The sequence below is a fragment of the Anolis sagrei genome, chromosome 1 (assembly GCF_037176765.1).
Source record: "Anolis sagrei isolate rAnoSag1 chromosome 1, rAnoSag1.mat, whole genome shotgun sequence".
Lineage (NCBI taxonomy): Eukaryota > Metazoa > Chordata > Lepidosauria > Squamata > Dactyloidae > Anolis > Anolis sagrei.
In genome coordinates, this window is record NC_090021.1 from 308,194,852 (window position 1) to 308,209,563 (window position 14,712).

The window sequence follows — 14,712 nt, forward strand, 5'->3', positions numbered from 1 at the left end:
AAAAGTTGCTTAACAACCATCTGCCACCTAATCAAAAACGTTTAAAAATAGACAGTGTCTCCAGCAGTTCATCTTCCAGGGTGACTGTTTTCCCTCTCTATTTTTGTTTAATATCAATTGCCTACCTGTATTAGTAGTAGGGGAGCAACTTTATTTTTTCTTCTTTTTTATATTAAAAACCTTCCTTTTAATGTTTGGACAGTCCACCCGCACTGGTTGTTACCTCTGCCTATTCCATTGCACATTGTTGCCATGGAAACATTTGGGATGTAACATTGAGAGAAGTGCTACTGAACAGGACCTTACAGCAGGTGATCACAGATGAGGAAAAAAAGCCCAACACGGCTGTTTTCTTATTTCAGATGTCTCCCAAGTAACAAAACCAATAGCTGCTAAAGCTAAACACAACAACAAAGTAAAGAAGTGGTGAATAAATCTAAAAAGACTCAAAATCATCTCATTCCAAATATATTCTACAGATTGCTGAAAAGCCTTTGAAGACAGAATAATCTCTCCTCTCGCACCCCAGAGCTATTAGTTTTGAATCTCTGAATTTGTCTTGTTTTTTAATGTTATTATGCTCTAGAAAGTGAGGCAGTGCTAATACCATATTTATTTTTCTTTGGAGCCTTTGAGAGCAAAACACTAACAGCTACAAACAAGATGTCAGCTACCAGGAAAAAAAGGGCCTGGGGTTAGTTGGATATTGCAAAGGTGCAACTTCTCATTGAAGTGTTATTGATTTATTTCGCTGAATGACAGGCTGCTATTGTTCATCAAACTCAGACTACCTCTGAATGCAATTCTGTGCCTAATCTGAAAAACAGAAATGGCTGAGCATAGTAGAATGGTGTTAAACAATATTCCATATTTTTTTCCCTTTTATCCCACTGGAAGAGTTGTAAAACCACAGCTCCTTCTGCATTATTTTTATACTTTCTATGGACTATTGAAAGGAGCTATGGTAATCAAAGTACCATATTCATTGCACCTTTATGAGCTATCTCTTTTACTGGAAAAAAAAAGTAGAAACTAGTTTTGAGTTCTATACATCCTTTTGTAATGAAGACAATGTCAACCTGTGCATGTTTATTCTGAATGAATGAATTAATGGATTAATTGATTCCAGAGATTTAAGAATACTGGCAATTGTTTTGTTAGTTTGTCTTTAAAATTTGATCTCTTGCACTTACATTATCAAGATAATAAAAGGAATTCACAAAATACAATAACTACAAAAATAAAGTTTCACAGTAGAATACTCCAACAGCGTGAACAACAGCAAAAGTAGAGGCTTATAAAGCAGAATCACAGGAAGTGATGTTATGCTGTCATTACTTCTAAATGCTGGAGAAAGGAAGTACCCAATATGTCCCTTTTCAAGCCTTTCCCCCATTCCCCCGAAGCACAATGATACACAGGCATAGCTCCAACCAAGTACAAATGGAATACCTAGTGAAATGACTCCCAGAATTGATCTTGTCCTCATCTGACAGCAACTCATGGCTGAAACATCCCAAAAGTTTGTCCTTTATACCAAAATATGTGCTTTCATTTGGATTTGGATTGGAATGGATTGATGCAACCAAAACAAGAATTTCAGAAAGCTACATATCAAGCAAAACATTTCACACACACACCCTATTAGTCCAGGGATTGGAGGAACCAGATCTAATGTTGGCACAATGGGACAAAGCAGATGTTTCATACTCAAGTAGATCAATGTTGTTTATTTTAAATCCAAGTTATTGCAGTATTACAGAACTAAGGGATATGCCCCATGAATAGGATGGTTTCTCTTGGCAATATTTTTGTACATGGGGATCTTGCAAGCTGGGTACTCTAGTCTAGAAATACTATCAGAAAGCTACCCACTTTGAGCAAGGACTATGTGTTTCATTGACAGTAATGCTATTCTCCTCCTACCATATGAGGTCACTTCTTGGAGAATAATGACTTATATTGCCACTATTGAGGCAAATATTTACTCTAAAGCCCAGCACAGTTTTATATATTAGCATTTGTGCTATACACTAGATTACTTATAGTTTTTTATTTCTGTTGCTTTCACCTGGGCTTGACAGCTATGTGTTTTGAGATGTTTTACAGACACCATAAACCATATTCTTTCTATAGTATAACTGTACCTGATTCCCTAGTCTTAATGCTACAAAGACTTAGAACTGCAAGTCAATGACATTTGTTGAAAATGGAGAGCCAGAAAATTTGAAAAGTTTGTTTACCTTCAGGAGCATTGTCTGCCAGAGGATTTGATGTTTTAGGACATAGAAAGAAAACAATCTAAAAAGATGAATTTAATTTTAAAAAGGAAAGAATTTGTGCTAGCGTTGGTTATCTTTGGCCAGATGGAAGAGTAATGTTGGGATAACTGGATTATTTTATCTTTGATCTTGTTTGGAGATATGTTGGCTGATATCCTGATATGTGTGATCATTATTACATAGTAACAGAAAAGTTATTTGCTCACTCTGAAACAAAAATATTGACATTTCAGTTTCTTGAAGAACAAACCAGTGTTTATGATTCTTTAACACTACAGTGAAGTTTATTGATATAAAAGATCAGGAAATGCTAAATCTTCCTTTTAAACTATATATGTTTTTTCTGGATTGTAATAAGAATAAAGGAGTAATTATCTATTCAGTTAAAACTGCATAAGGTATACAACTATATTTGAAGTATAAGCAGTTCCTATTGTGCCATATGCACTCACTTTCACACCAAAGTGATTTCAGCAACATTTCAACCAAGCAGGTTTTTTTACACATTGGTCTGGATTTAATATTTTCTTATACTATGACCATTCCCAGGTAAAGGACCTGAGACCCTTTATGCAGGACAAAAACTCAATGACAATGAATGGCACACAGTACGGGTAGTACGTCGAGGAAAGAGTTTGAAATTGACAGTGGATGACGATGTTGCTGAAGGTGAGTGAATGAATCTCTCCAAAATTTTAGTTTTGATACCCATATTTTGTCCCAGTTCAAGCACTTTTTTGTTTGATCTATTTCATATTGTTAATGGGGATATTCTGGCCAATTTTTGTCATTAACTAGGATGAAAACATGAGTTCAGATACCCATTTGGGCAAAAGAAATGTGTTCTATGGTAGAGAACTGGGCATCCCTGCCATCTTAACATAAGCTTGATTTGTGTGACTCATACCTATTAAAAAGGAGAGCATGAAGAACCTAAATACATTGTGAAATTAGTAATTGGGAGACAGCAGCCTGGATAGCAGTCTAAATTAAGTGAAACTTTCAACTCATTCCAGTTACACAGAAAAGAGCAAGGAGAAAGGGAAATGAAAAGAGTGCCTAACAAAAAATTATGAGCTTCTGCTCATAATACTTGCTTGGTGCAGTGAACACAGCCTACAGTAGCTGAAGTAACCTGCTGTGACAGTGTTTGGTTCCTTGCAATTCATCTTGTGCATTCGTTTTTAGCTTAGTAAGAGGGCTCAGGTTGCAGTAACTATTGAATCATTCCCACAAAGATTTCTTTTCCAGAATTTGAAAGATTATTTTATAAAAATCCACTTGGAAGTTTGCAAACATACTATGTGTTTTATTCGCTCTACCTAGAGGTGGAGCTGGAAGGATGCTACAGAGAGAAAGAGAGAGGGGAAAAAAAGTATGCACTTGCAGGTGTGTGCACACAGCTGTGCCTCTGTACATACGAGTGCACAGATGCATATACAGCGAGAAATAGTCATTGTACTATTTTTTAAAAAAATCCAATTTGAGGACATCTCAAAGCATTATATATTGATACTTCTTCATTTGTATCTACTATTTAGAAAGCATGTTTACTACTGCTATCTCTTTTTGTTTAAATCCTTTGGGTAAATTGTGTCTCTGTGCCCAAATCAATGCCATTTTAAAACACAGCCACTTGATGGCATATTCAGTATGAATGGTACAAGTAAAGAATGGGCATGCCCATGCAGGAGGAGTGGAGAAAAAACATAAATTATGGTCAAAAATTGATATATTGATATACCTAAGTTTATAGGATATTATTATTATTATTATTATTATTATTATTATTATTATCTTTCTTTATATGAAGCTCAAGATGACTACATGTGAAAATAATTAAAATAAGAAACTCTATTAAAATACTATAATAATGTAAAATCCCGTATCATTTAAATTATTATCCTCTGTGTGTGTGTGTGTGTGTGTGTGTGTGTGTATATATATATACACACATACATACATACACACACACACACAACATATTTGTGGGGATTATTTTTGATGAATATAAATTACTCGCTGTGTATAACAAACACTCTCTTCCAACAACGTAAAAGACGGCTTTATACATGGACCTCACCAGATGGTCAACACCGAAATCAGATTGACTACAACCTTTGCAGCCAAAGGTGGCGGACATCCATCCAGTCGGTGAAAACAAGACCTGGGGCTGACTGTAGCTCAGATCACGAACTTCTTATTGCTCAATTTAAAATAAAACTAATGAGAACAGGGAAAATACACAGACCAGTTAGATATGATCTCACTAACATTCCTAGCGAATATACAGTGGAAGTGAAGAACAGATTTGAAGGACTAGATTTAGTAAACAGAGTCCCAGAAGAACTATGGACAGAAGTCCGAGACATTGTTCAGGAGACGGCAACAAAGTACATTCCAAAGAAAAAGAAAACCAAGAAGGCAAAATGGTTGTCTGCTGAGACACTGGAAGTAGCCCAAGAAAGGAGGAAAGCAAAAGGAAACAGGGATAAGGGGAGATATGCCCAGTTAAATGCGCAATTCCAGAGGTTAGCCAGAAGAGATAAGGAACTATTTTTAAATAAGCAATGCATGGAAGTGGAAGAAGACAACAGAATAGGAAGGACAAGAGACCTCTTCCAGAAAATTAGAAACATTGGAGGTAAATTTCAGGCAAAAATTGGTATGATAAGAAACAAAGATGGCAGGGACCTAACAGAAGCTGAAGAGATCAAGAGAAGGTGGTGAGACTATACAGAAGATCTGTATAGAAAGGATAATAATATTGAGGATAGTTTTAACGGTGTGGTGAATGAATTAGAACCAGACATCCTGAGGAGTGAGGTTGAATGGGCCTTAAGAAGCATTGCTAACAACAAGGCAGCAGGAGACGACGGGATCCCAGCTGAACTGTTTAAAATCTTAAAAGATGATGCTGTCAAGGTGATGCATGCCATTTGCCAGCAAATATGGAAAACACAAGAATGGCCATCAGACTGGAAAAAATCAACTTATATCCCCATACCAAAAAAGGGAAATGCGAAAGACTGTTCAAACTTCCGTACAGTGTCCCTTATTTCTCATGCCAGTAAGGTAATGCTCAAGATCCTGCAAGGAAGACTCCAGCAATACATGGAGCGAGAGTTGCCAGATGTTCAAGCTGGGTTTAGAAAAGGCAGAGGAACGAGAGACCAGATTGCCAATATCCGCTGGATAATGGAGAAATGCAGGGAGTTTCAGAAAAACATCTACTTCTGCTTCATTGACTATTCTAAAGCCTTTGACTGTGTGGATCATAATAAATTGTGGCAAGTTCTTGGTGGGATGGGCATCCCAAGCCACCTTGTCTCTCTCCTGAGGAATCTGTACAAGGACCAAGTAGCAACAGTAAGAACTGACCACAGAACAACAGACTGGTTCAAGATTGGGAAAGGCGTACAGCAAGGCTGCATCCTCTCACCCAACCTTTTTAACGTGTATGCAGAAGACATCATGCGATGTGCGGGGCTGGATGAATGCAAAGCTGGGGTGAAAATTGCTGGAAGAAACATTAACGACCTCAGATATGCAGATGATGCCACTCTGATGGCCGAAAGCGAGGAGGAGCTGAGGAGCCTTCTAATCAAGGTGAAAGAAGAAAGCGCAAAAGCCGGGTTGCAGCTAAATGTAAAAAAAAAACAAGATTATGGCAACAAGAATGATTGACAACTGGAAAATAGAGGGAGAAACCGTGGAGGCCGTGACAGACTTTGTATTTCTAGGTGCAAAGATTACTGCAGATGCAGACTGTAGCCAGGAAATCAGAAGACGCTTACTTCTTGGGAGGAGAGCAATGTCCAGTCTCGATAAAATAGTAAAGAGTAGAGTAGAGACATCAGACTGGCAACAAAGATCCGCCTAGTCAAAGCCATGGTATTCCCTGTAGTCACCTACGGATGTGAGAGCTGGACCTTAGGGAAGGCTGAGCGAAGGAAGATCGATGCTTTTGAGCTGTGGTGTTGGAGGAAAGTGCTGAGAGTGCCTTGGACTGCGAGAAGATCCAACCAGTCCATCCTCCAGGAAATAAAGCCCGGCTGCTCACTGGAGGGAAAGATACTAGAGACAAAGTTGAAGTACTTTGGCCACATCATGAGGAGACAGGAAAGCCTAGAGAAGACAATTATGCTGGGGAAAGTGGAAGGCAAAAGGAAGAGGGGCCGACCAAGGGCAAGATGGATGGATGGCATCCTTGAAGTGACTGGACTGACCTTGAGGGAGCTGAGGGTGGTAACGGCCGACAGGGAGCTCTGGCGTGGGCTGGTCCATGAGGTCACGAAGAGTAGGAGACGACTGAACGAATGAACAACAACAATAAATTACTATAATGTGTAAAATAATTATAACTTTATAAGTATGTGTGTTTGTGTGAATATTGTAAAAGTAATTTAATTAGAGCTTTTGTGGAAACAAATAATCAAAGACCAGCTCAGAGACACACCATGCCCAAATGGAGAGGTAATTTGCTGTTTGAAGTTAATGAGGCTGTTTTATCCATCGCCTTCTTCTTCCATACCCCCTGCCACATCACTGAGCAGAACCAAGTGATAACCAAAATAACATCAGACTCTTTCTCCTTGTGCAAAGCAGCAGGATGGCTTTTGAGCATATTATCATTTTTATGACTGCATTCTCATTTCCCTTTCCTACCTCCTTCCTTCTCCGAATCTTCTTGCTCTTGACAATTAAATAACAGTACTAACCCTATCACTTGCACTTATTTAAGTTTCAAAAGTGTCAGAAAATAGATCACAACTTACCTAGCACAACTTTTTAAACTTTGTGATTGAGAAGTATTTGGGTAGTCTATTACTGACTTCTGAAATTGTTTTTGATCACCTAAGCACTGTATCCCAGCATTTACACAACAACATTTGCCAACTCTAGAATGATCGTTAAAGTAACTGAATCAGTAGGGACCAAACTGATCAAAAAAGCCCCCCTCCCAAAAAAAATGCATCACTTACGTAAACACATTGCAGATCAGTATAGGTAATGGTATACTAGACCGTAAGTAGACATGTAGCTGAGATGTGTGGATGTGCAGAACTGTGATGCCTAATAAGTATAATGACCTTCAGTTAATTTTCCTTCAGTCTTCACATTTCTATCATTGCAGTTATTTTTCATTCTGAGAAGCCAGAATTCTTATTTGTGAAGCAATGTCCTCATACCCCCCTCCATCTACACTCCTGCCACAATGAACCCCAAATAGAAAACAGTCACAGTTAGCCGAGCAAGAGGTGACCCAAGAAAGTGAACCAGGTCATATGATAAGAAGAAGTGCAAATAACAGAGGAACAACAAAGTAAAGCAAAAAATTAAATTAAAATTCAATCAAACCTTCTGCTGCTTTGAAGTGCCTTTGATATTTCTATCTAAGGAAATGGATGGTAGCTCTTAGATCTAGTAACAGAAATCTAATGGTTGTTAATGCTTTAGAGGCAGACCTTTTATCAAGTCCGTTATTCCACAGAACTTTCTTCAGTTGTATTGTGTTCTGATCCTCAGGAACAATGGTTGGTGACCACACGCGCTTGGAGTTTCACAACATTGAGACTGGGATAATGACAGAGAAGCGTTACATCTCTGTCATTCCCTCTAGCTTCATTGGCCACCTCCAGAGCCTTATGTTCAATGGTCTTCTCTACATTGACTTATGCAAGAATGGTGACATTGACTACTGTGAATTGAAAGCCCGCTTTGGACTCCGTAACATCATTGCTGATCCCGTCACCTTCAAGACCAAGAGCAGCTACTTGAGCTTGGCAACCTTGCAGGCGTACACCTCCATGCACCTCTTCTTTCAGTTCAAAACAACCTCTGCTGATGGCTTCATCCTTTTCAACAGTGGGGATGGAAATGATTTTATTGCCGTTGAGCTTGTCAAGGGGTAAGTGAGATTTGGCATTCCCTGTGTTAGTCAATTTATATGTGCAATTACATATTTAGTAGCCTAACTTTAAATGCTTCCTCATTCTTGTTTAGAAAGTAATTTGGATAATACAGCAATCTGGTTGTTCTTTTCCTTGTCCTTGAGTAGCTCTTTGGGAGCATCTGGAATTTTTGAAATTAGAAAATTAAGATATTTAACATTTTCTATATATTTGGTGCTTATTTATTTTCATGGTGAGGTTTCTTCTGAATTGACACTTGTCTTTTATAGGTATATACATTATGTGTTTGACCTGGGGAATGGACCTAATGTCATCAAGGGCAATAGTGATCGGCCTTTGAATGACAACCAGTGGCACAATGTAGTCATCACTCGAGACAACAGCAATACCCACAGCCTCAAAGTGGATACCAGAATTGTTACTCAGGTTATCAATGGTGCCAAAAACCTTGACCTTAAGGGTAAGTAATTTGAACTTGAGTGCAGGCTTATTCACCCAGTCATAAACATCACTAACATATCTGAACTAGCTGGATTATCACATCAAATATGAATGTGGGGAAACTGTGAGCATAGTTTTGTGAAAGAGCATGAGATCTTTATGAAGAAAGTCTCAGGACACATCTTTCACATTTTCAAGCTCATAGATAGCAGATCTGGAAAACATTTTCACCACTTGAGATGCAGGTGCTGGTTGAAGTGGGAGTACTACATCAGGTGTAATGGATTCAGCTGTAAGAAAGTCAATGTAGAGCTGTATATTTGCTCAAGCTATATCCAACAAAGAATGCTGGGGAGGGCGTGTTTCATTTTACATAGGATGATATGAAAGTTCTAATTGTGAAGATGAATCTCTGATGTTTAATTCATTTTTTATGTTACAAGTTACTGATATAACCAACAATACATGAACATGCATGTGTTACTGAATTTACACCCTCTTGACTTGAATTATACCATTACAGACTCTGGGTTTCGGAATATGCTTTCACAGGAATACATACTAACAATTCAGAAATGTGTCAATATTTTGGAATTCTTTTCACTTTCACATAATCCATTCTATAGCATTCTGTATTAATTTGCAGTTATTTTTAAACCAACTCCTGAAGTCTCATTTCAGTATTTTTTGAAATCTACTTTATAAATGTACTTTCATACAAAACATATGATTCCAAAACATAGAATCTCTGAAATGCAAGATTCTAAAGGTATTTTCTCTCAAAATATTCATTTTAAAACAATTTTTGATAACTTCATGGAGATTAAATTGAGTTAGAATATGCAGGAACTACAAAAATTAACAGATACAAAACCTTTATTTATTTATTTATTTCATTTACTTATACCCCGCCCTTCTCACCCCGGGGGGGACTCAGGGCGGCTTACAGAGGAGGCAGAATTAAATGCCTGAATCAATTGACAAAATACAAATACAACAAAAGCAATTCAACAGTTAAAATTAAAACATCAGTACATAATAAAATATTAAAACAATCTCATGCTCGGGTTCAGAGTCCATATATCCATTCCATTCCATTTGTCCTTGTCTGTCGTCAGATCCTTAATTTAGCTGCCAGTGTGTCCAAAGGCTTGGTCCCAGACCCAGGTCTTCAATTGTTTCCTGAATGCCAGGAGGGAGGTCGCCGATCTAATTCCCCGGGGAGTGAGTTCCACAGGTGGGGGGCCACCACTGAGAAGGCCCTGCTCCTCGTCCCCACCAACCTCACTTGTGAGAGTGGCGGGGTCGAGAGCAGGGCCTCCCCAGAAGATCTTAAGCTTCGAGGTGGGATGTAGAGGGAGATCCGTTCGGACAAATACACTGGGCCGGAACCGTATAGGGTTTTATAGGTCAAAACCAGCACTTTGAATTGTGCTCGGAATTGGATCGGCAGCCAGTGGAGCTGGCGCAACAGGGGGGTGGTATGCTCCCTGTACGCCGCTCCGGTGAGCAATCTGGCTGCTTCTTGCTGGACTAGTTGAAGTTTCCGAGCAGTCTTCAAAGGCAACCCCACGTAGAGTGTGTTGCAGTAATCCAACCGGGATGTGACAAGAACGTGGACCACCGTGGCCAGATCAGACTTCCCAAGGTACGGGCGCAGCTGGCGCACAAGTTTTAATTGTGCGAAAGCTCTCCCGGCCACCGCTGAGACCTGGGGTTCCAGGCTCAGCGATGAGTCCATTAGCCTGCCCATTAGTCCTGGAGGTACACACTAGGTCAGTTCCCATTAAAATGAGCACAGCAAAAAGTCATCAAGCATCTTTAGAACACTTATGTGACCATGCGGATGCAAATATGTATTCAGAAGCAAATTACATGTAGAATGTCAAGGAGAAGGTTACTGAAACCTTCTCCTTAACGACTAGATATTTTCTCTGTCACCTAGTAGTTAGGGGAGGAGATTCAATGGACACATAACTTATCTACACCTGAAGCTAAAAATGTCCACTCCAGGTACATGTTAAGAAAAGTATGTATAGGTGACGTCTCAGAGCAGGAATAAATAAGCTTTGGCCTTTCACATGTTTTGACCTACTACTCTCAGCAACAAATAATAAAGACTTGTGGAAGATATTCCTTCAAGTGCCTTCAGGTGCAAGTGCCTTACTTGAAAGAAAGAGTCTGTCTATAGTTTAGTCCCATTCCCTTTGGAGCAGCCAATACTTTGGGGAAATGAAATGATCAAGGAAATGACATCCATCCCAGTTGGATAGTGAAATGTTGGGAATGCCCTTTTTTCCTACTCTAAATCCCATGGAGTACATTAGAACTCCTGTGTTGGGCTGTTCTTCCATAGTATGTGTTGCTCAGTTATCCAATCTGAACATAGTAGACCTCTTTCAAATAATAGGTACAGCTACAAACAAGTGTGGGGAAAATTCTACAGGACCTTGATATTTTTTTCTTGAAGTGTTGGAGATGTCCACATGTATATTTCTAAGTTTGGAAAAGTCTTCTCAGAAGTGTCCACTAGACTTCCATTCATCAATAGACAACCACAAAATTCCAATCATGAGTGGCAGTAGATTATGGGTCCCCATCCAAATCTCTCCCCACATTCATTGAATTCACTTGTTATCTTCTTATACAAAATAAGGAAATATATTTTGTGTTCACAAATATAGGTTTGTGTTGCAAGATGATGTTTTCTTGCTTTTCATCTTGCATTTTCACTCCTTGACAGATAAATTGAGCAAAATAGCTCCCTGTTTCTATAACTGACTGTTGTTTATATCACATAGTGTTCTTTTCCATTGGCGTCATCTGCCTTCTTACAATGTAGTACTTACAGTACATTTGTAAAAAGTACTGCTTGATGACTTCTTTTTTCTTGTTCTTTCTTCTGTTTCCTTCTAGGTGATCTTTACATTGCTGGCCTAGCTCAAGGAATGTATAGCAACCTCCCCAAATTGGTGGCATCCCGTGATGGGTTTCAGGGCTGTCTAGCATCGGTGGACTTGAATGGACGCCTGCCAGATCTGATTAATGATGCTCTACATCGCAGTGGGCAGATTGAGCGTGGATGTGAAGGTATAACCTACCAAAGCTCTAATTCCTTTTCCCACAGCCCTCCCTTCATCCTTGCTGTTCTCTGCATCATCATACATTTCCTCCATAGATTCTTTTATTAGTTTATTCTTTTTGTGACACTCTCCGTTTTCATCCACGTGCAACATACATTATTGTTATCTACCTTGGATGTGGAACATGTGAAATGATAAGAGATGATCATCAAACATATAGCTTTGTTGTTTAATGCAGTAAGTCTCCACCACCAAGTGGTGGTTAAACATTGTATGCACTACATTGGACTGTTTACATTTATTTTTACCATGAAATTTTTACCATGAAATTGCAAAAAGAAAAAAAAATGTGGAAATGGAAGAGAAGAGAAGCACGCAGAATGATTTGCAGTAAAGTCCAGTAGAACAATGTTCAGCTCCACAGCTTCCACATCTCATACCTAAGTCCTTCATGGGAATGAAACATGCAAGTTCACCCACACACTACATATTTTATATGTGCTTTTTGTCTCTGTAAGGTCTAAAAAAAAATCTCCTAAGAAGAAACATAATTTATGAAATACTAGTGACTAACTGTCAGACTGTAATCCACACCCAGAAATTGGGACTGTACAATAAAGTTTATTGCGCAAAATACCAGGTCTTAGGATATAATAATCCATTACAGTTGAAATCTGCTCAACCGCAAGCTTTCAACATTTTTTTTTGCTAAAGACATTTCCACTTTTCAAGACCAGTTTCCCTTTTGTAGCGTTCCATTTGGGATCAATCCAAACATTATGGCTCTTACATGGAAGTCATTTGAAATGGTTTTATATGATGAATTATATCACCATGATCACAGGAGTCAACACAAAATAAAGCAGAACATTATTTCTCAGGTTGTTCCAGTTAATTTACCATTAAAAAAAACACAAATCTGTATGCCCAGATTGTATGCTTTGGTAAAATACCCTTAAAAACATTAGGTCTATAGAACCTAAGCATAATCAGCCTGATTAGAATTTGGATGTGGGGCTTCCTGGGCTCTGTAGGCGATAGTTCAGAGAAAGATAATGGCAAACCACCTTCTTTAAGAAAACTCTATGAAATTCATGGATCTTCATAAATTGGCAGGCAACTTGAAAACAACATCTGTGAAGCCTTTTCACCCACTATCTATGGAATGGTCGTGGCCATTGTAGGGATAGCTATCTTTCAGAGTAGAAAATGTGACCAGAATCCATGTGAGTGAGCCCATACTTATGAACCAAAAAACAGTGTTCTCCATAAATTGCCATATTTCAGTTGCCCTTCATATTATATGGGATGCTTGATTATTTGTTTTTCATGCCAAATCATACATTTATAAGTTTGTTCCTGTATTTTCTGGGTAATTTGCCACTGATTTCCCCTGAACTCTGTGAGCTCTATAGCCAATCCTTCACATTTTGTGTCATTAAATAAACAACCTATTATTTTTTTAGAGAATCTCCTTTTTGTGCTGGTTTTAATTTTGTGGAGAAATGTTAAAGAAAGAGAGGTGTGGACTTGGATAGGAGACCAACAGGCAATATCAATGATCTTCATGTTAACCTAGGAGGGAATCCTGTCTGGACTAGATAGATCTATGGTCTGTTTTAGTTCAAGGTGTACATTCCTAAGTCCTTGAATTAATTGCTGCCTTGATTCATTATACAGTAGTCTCTTTTATTCTTCATTTAGCAGTAATACACTTTAAAATACTAATAGAAGATACAGTCTAAATTAGGATGGCAAGTGAGTTATGGCATTGATGGGAAACAAATAACCATCTGGAGTTTGAATTCTTACCGCATCAGAGATAATACCATGTAAGCAAACATTTCAGGGATATTTTCTATGTAGCCCAATCCAAATTTGATGCTTTAATTGAAATTATGAGGCATGAATTAAGGAAAAAAAGATTTTGAATGTTTCTCTGGATTCGGAAGTATTTGTCTCTGTGCTGTTTTGCAGAGGTTCATGTAGAGAAGGTGTTGGCAGCCAATCCTTTATCCTGTTACAGGTTTGATCGGTGCTTTGCAGGCAGCTCATATACTCCTGAAAAGACATTTTAGTAAAGCCAAGGGCTTTACTGCATCCAGCTGTGAGGAATCCAAGCTTTAGCTGGTAGTTATCACGAAGCCCTCAGGTATTCAGCCATGGAATGACATAATCATCTTCAGTAGCATTTAAGGTAGAAAGGTTGTATCAAATTATATGTTCTAGGCATTAGTTATATAAAAACTTGGGAACTTTCATCTGTGTGAGAAAATAGTTTGGTTAGAAAAGGCACACAGAGTTGGCTGAAACAGTTGTAGCAAAAAGAAATCACTTGATATCAGTAGCAGCATGTTGTCACTTGGAATCACGTAAGTCTTTAGAATTATTTTTAGTTAGGGGAAAGTAATGGAGGTGAAAAAGTTTTATTTGTTTATTTAGTTACATTAATTACTCCAGCCTTGCTTTTCCTTATCAATTGGATTTCAAACATTTTTTTTTAAAAAAATAAAAACACACAAATTATAAGAATAATTACAAGCAAAATATTACTCAATTAACAAAATATAAAGCCAGTGAGAAATAACCCCTCCACTGTTTTCAAAAGCAAGTCCAGTACCATTACAACATAATATATAAAATGTGATAAATAATGCATACATTGCAATGCAGTCTAAAAGTCTTAGCAGTGCTAAGATGTCACTGTGGAGATCTCTACACCATGTCTACCTTGGTCATTTTAATCTCTAATCTGGCCGTTTTGTTAATTGTCTGGGGAAAGAATCCCCAAATGTTTGTCAAATAGCCATTTGAAGAATTCTAACAACCCAGAAATGAGAAATAAAACATTTTACATCCAAGAAAGAAATTATTTCCCAGCGAACACCTGGATCTCTTCCATTCAGGGCTCCATGACCTTTGATGGGATCTTTGGAGAAAAATGCTCTCTTTGCATTGACTATGCAACCAATCATTAGAAATATTCAGAAG

At 38.2% G+C, this 14,712-nt stretch overlaps 1 protein-coding gene across 47 annotated transcripts in view; it reads left to right on the forward strand.

Annotated features, from left to right (window-relative positions):
• The window catches only part of NRXN3 (neurexin 3), a 1,474,105-nt gene that overhangs the window by 615,644 nt on the left and 843,749 nt on the right, over nucleotides 1-14,712 (forward strand). For all 47 annotated transcript variants that reach the window (XM_067462930.1, XM_067462932.1, XM_067462927.1 and 44 more), the window contains 4 exons: nucleotides 2,832-2,951; nucleotides 7,812-8,193; nucleotides 8,467-8,657; nucleotides 11,555-11,728. In XM_067462930.1, the coding sequence (XP_067319031.1) occupies nucleotides 2,832-2,951; nucleotides 7,812-8,193; nucleotides 8,467-8,657; nucleotides 11,555-11,728 (867 nt within the window). The remainder of the gene's footprint in view (nucleotides 1-2,831; nucleotides 2,952-7,811; nucleotides 8,194-8,466; nucleotides 8,658-11,554; nucleotides 11,729-14,712) is intronic.